This window comes from Triticum aestivum, chromosome 2B (genome assembly GCF_018294505.1).
Source record: "Triticum aestivum cultivar Chinese Spring chromosome 2B, IWGSC CS RefSeq v2.1, whole genome shotgun sequence".
Classification (NCBI taxonomy): domain Eukaryota; kingdom Viridiplantae; phylum Streptophyta; class Magnoliopsida; order Poales; family Poaceae; genus Triticum; species Triticum aestivum.
The window spans coordinates 649,808,243-649,812,644 of record NC_057798.1 but is presented as its reverse complement, the minus strand read 5'-3'; the positions used below and the strand labels follow the sequence as shown (position 1 = coordinate 649,812,644).

Here is a 4,402-nt window from a genome sequence, read left to right as displayed (position 1 = left end):
ATCCGCGAGGAGCTGAGGGAGAAGTTCATCGATCTCGTCAGCTCCGACAAGGACTGAGCTCCTCCACCGCGTCGTCCTCGGTCATGAGCTCGTCCATTTTGGTATACCAACCTCGGCCTCGCCGCTGCGAGATCCCCCACCCCCCTCTAGTAGTAGTAGTAGTAGTAGTAGAATGTAGTATGTATGATAATGTGGTATGTGATGATGAACTATGAATGATCATGTAGTATGTGATGAACTAGTGTGGTTGCAATTTCTCCCGTGAAGCACCTTTTCAAATTATGCAGTTTCATATATGGGTTCTACTCTGCCTTGCACGATTTCGACCCGCAAAACAGTTCTTCGTCGAACTGTAAGCGCCTTATACGGGTCGCGGTTTTACGGGGTCTGCTAGAGATGTTTTAAGAAAACAAGGAAATAGGCTGCACAGAGCCTTCTGCTTTTTTAGACAATCTTTTTAAAGTAGTTCAAAGCGCAACCTTAACATGGTTGGTCCATTACCAATTTACCATCACAATCAACCAGGTACACAAACGAGATGTTCCACAGATTGGCGGGGAACTTATGGCGGTGTAACATATGCACAGATGAATGACACACCCTGCACACACTAGCCACTACTCACTACTAGCCCCAAGCCTCAGACTCTCCACCGTCTTCCCATGCAATGTTCTAAGCTCAAGCCTGTTCACAGCTACTATAAGTACAAACAATAACAGACACTACATAATTTCAATCTGGAGCAGCGAGAATCAGGTCACGACGCCACATCAGTCATGGATCGAGAAATTGAAATGATCGGAGAATGGGGTCGATTCAGCAGCGGAAGCGGATGACGATGCAGGAGATGTCGTCCTTGCTCTTCCTCGCGAGCGCCTCGGTCGTCAGCCGCTTTGCTGCTGCCTGAGGGTCCTTTGTCGACTTCACGAGGTCCACAGCTTCCTGGTTCTTCATCACCTGGATTAATTCAGCAAAGAGATGCAGGTTTAGGAAATGATTTGTGAACATAACAGAGCTGTTAAATACAGATGAATCAGCCTGGAAGCGGGTTATGCACTTATTATAAGATGATGATGAACAAGAAACTGGAAGATGCAGAACTCCAACCAAATGATGATGTTTTTTCAGAAAGCAGGGCGAAAAGAAAAAATACAAGGACTGATGAAGCATAATGAAAGGGAGGTAAGCATGAGAACAATGCAAGAAATGGTGTGTAAGAAGTTATAGTACAAACCTTCCATAATCCATCGCTGGCAAGTATGACGAACTCTATACTTGAGTTTATGGGTACATGCCTAATGTCAGGTTCCGAACTCAAGTGTGTCTTGAGGCTATGGTCACCGAACGCCCTTGCGACAGCGAGTTGGCCATTTACGCGAGGGACATCACCTGTCATCAAGTCAAAGAGTACAATTATACCTTGTTTAACTAGGAACAATAATGAGACATAGAAAAGAAAAACAGAACAATGATGAGACAGTTACACAATAGAAATCATACCAGGAAATGTTGTGACAAAGCCACCCTGCTGTTCAATCCTCTGCCTTTCATTAGATATATGGGGTTCATGGTCCACGGTGATCTGATTAGCAGCACCCCGTTCACATAAAACGGCCCTCGAGTCACCTACGTTTGCTATCCACATATCCTTGCCATCAACTACAATAGCAGTAACTGCTGTTGAGCCGCCTGGTCCAAGTTGCTTGGCATTTTCCAGAATATATTTGTTTGTAGAGCCATATGCATTTTTAATCGCTTCTTGAGGGTCGGTCCAGAAGAGAGGCTGCGCCAATACCGAAAGGGAAACCGTCAGCGGATTCATAATGCAAAATAAGAAGGATCAAATATTGATATGAGATCAACACTTCTGATATTGCAGGAACTGAACAGAACCAAGATTAAGAGCAAAATACCTCTTTGAGTATGTTGGAGAAAAGGTTAGCTCTCAAGTAACTGGGCACACGATCACCCAGATGGCCGTCGAAAATGGCGAAGAGGCCAAGCTCATGGTTCTTATCGCACTTGTACTCTGCTACATGGTAGTCCTCCATGTCATGGCCAGATTTCCCTTCAACCAAGTGGAATCCATGCGTCACCTTGGTGCTCGATTGCTTACTCCGCCCCTTGCCAGTATCAGTAGATGATGAATTAAGACATGCTGCACTCTGTCATACAGAGATCAGAGAAAGCAAGCATAATGTCAGTATATTATTATTCAGACTGGCCATAAACAGGACCAACAAAAGGAAAATGGTAACAACATAAAAGAGCATGCCAAAAAATGGTGTTTTACTGTACAATCTGTGCTGGCAGCATATCAGGTCGAGACTCGAGACACTTTTTCTCATTTCCCAAAGAAACAATATGTTTAGTGCAGGAACAAGAAAAATGTCACAGATCCCAATCCTTAGAAAAATGAGAACAGTCTCGCCCATATCTGAAAAACGCAATAGATTCACAAGCAACAGAGTTCCATGCTCATCAACCAGGCTCGTATGGCGGTGTGCATAGGCCAGGGGGTAATCCTCCTTTTCGAAGGAAAAAAAATCAAACAGGCTCGTAAATGGTAACTAATGAGATTTTCAGTAATCTAACAAACTGAACCCCCTCCCCCCGTCCCTATTTTTGCGAGAACGAATTGACCATTTTAAGAGTTCAAAACTTACACCTTCCTCTGTTGATTTTTTTTTACACAAATCGACACAATAAGCCAGCAATTTTGAAACAGATATAGAGCACGGAGCCTTCGTAGGTCCTAGTATTATATAACCAAATCGAAGGTAGCAGTGCGTGATTCCTTGCGGGTTTTGCTTAAGGCTAGTGGAGTAGTAGTAGTAGCTAGACTAGACTGGGAGTAGACGCGGTGCAAGGAAAGGAAGGGTCCAAAAGGTGGACAGGTTGCTTACGGCTGGCATGACTTGCGTGCGTGCCGCACCCGCACCAGGTCAAAAAGTGGGAGCGATGCTCCCAAAGTCCAACTTGGCTTGGAACTTGCCAACCCAACTAAGCCTTTCAAATTATTTTTCTTTTCTTTTCCCCCTCAAAAAAAAAAATTTATTTTTCTTTTCCTTTTTTCTTTTTGAGAAACCAAAGCTTTCAAATCCTGTGACTCCAAGTTACACCAGTTGCAACTCTTTCTTGCCCGTTTTACCAAATTTAATTTAACCGCCGCCAAAAAGTTAAAAAATAAACTCCTAACCAACAAGAAAAGCAAATCATTGTGGTACTAATCGCTCGAAAATTCCTCTGATTGCAGTAGATAACGATTTCTGGCAGAGAAATCGGATGAATTTTTACGAGTTCACACGCAGATCAACCCAACCAAACCTCTCCTCCGTATTCGATCAATCAAACACCCCCAAAACATAAAAAAAAAAAGTAGCAGCATATAACTATACGCGTTGAAGGAGAAACTTTTGTAGTAATCGCCGAGAGAAGAGGAAGCGATTAAGCCCCGGCAGGGCGGGGTGGATGGTTACCCGGATCATGTTGAGTATGTCGGGCCGCTTACGTCCGCCGCAGGAGGAGGAGGAGGAGGAGGCGGCGGAGGGGGAGCAGGACGCGGAGGACGTCGACACCGTCTGCCGCTCCATCCGGCCGACCATACGCCAAGAAGAACGAGCAACCGCCGCTGGCCCGCGCCCCGCAGGCCACAGCCACGAGAGGAGAGAAAGAGAGAGGGGAGAGGGAGAAACTTGGTCGAGAAGACGAGACGAGGCAACGGCACACGGGTGGGGGTGGGAGTGGGAGAGAAAGATGGAGAGATCTTTTGGGTTTTATTGTGGACTCCGCTGGGCTGGTGGCGATGTGTGTGTGACGACGGGGTTGGCGTCTGGCGGGACGATTCCGTGGCCGGGCGACACTTGTGGTGGGAAGGCGAAGACCGGGAAAAGTTTTGCGGGAGCGGAGTCGTTGGTTGCTGCTCAGGTCGATGATTGTAGCATTTGTGGTGGGTGCCACTACAAGAGGATGAGGAGGAGGAGGGGGGAAATCGGCGGATCAACCGGCAATGGCAATGCACGGCCGGCGTGGTATATATATAGCCACGCTATGTGGACTGGTTTTTCTTCCATAGCCGGTTTCTTGACATGCTTCGGTTCATTGCGCCCCGGACCGGCACCGGTTGCCTCTCCTATGGTACATGGTCGAGGCGGGCCTCATCTCCTCCCTACCATTTTCTTTCCTTCTCTGGAACAGGCGGCATATGGAAGTCAAGGAGGTGATTGCCGGAAATGCCGAGCGGTATGCTGCCGATCTCTCCCCCTCATAGGCGCATATGTTCCCCTTGTTTTTTTCTAAATCTTGAGGAACAGGGTTGGATGGCCAGCTCATGTATCCGTGTGTGTGTGGACATATTTGTGAATGGATAGTGTGTCGGATTTGCGTTCCGCCATTGGATATG

At 46.8% G+C, this 4,402-nt stretch overlaps 1 protein-coding gene across 1 annotated transcript; it reads right to left on the bottom strand.

Annotated features, from left to right (window-relative positions):
- Nucleotides 1-454: 454 nt before the first annotated feature.
- On the bottom strand, nt 455-3,991 carry LOC123046498 (probable protein phosphatase 2C 44). Its single transcript, XM_044469883.1, has 5 exons — nt 3,480-3,991; nt 1,914-2,165; nt 1,501-1,783; nt 1,235-1,389; nt 455-957 (listed from the first exon to the last, which is right to left on the bottom strand). Exons 1-5 carry the CDS (start codon nt 3,603-3,605, stop codon nt 817-819), a joined length of 957 nt encoding a protein of 318 aa, XP_044325818.1. The 5' UTR covers nt 3,606-3,991; the 3' UTR covers nt 455-816.
- Between the last annotated feature and the right edge of the window lie 411 nt (nt 3,992-4,402).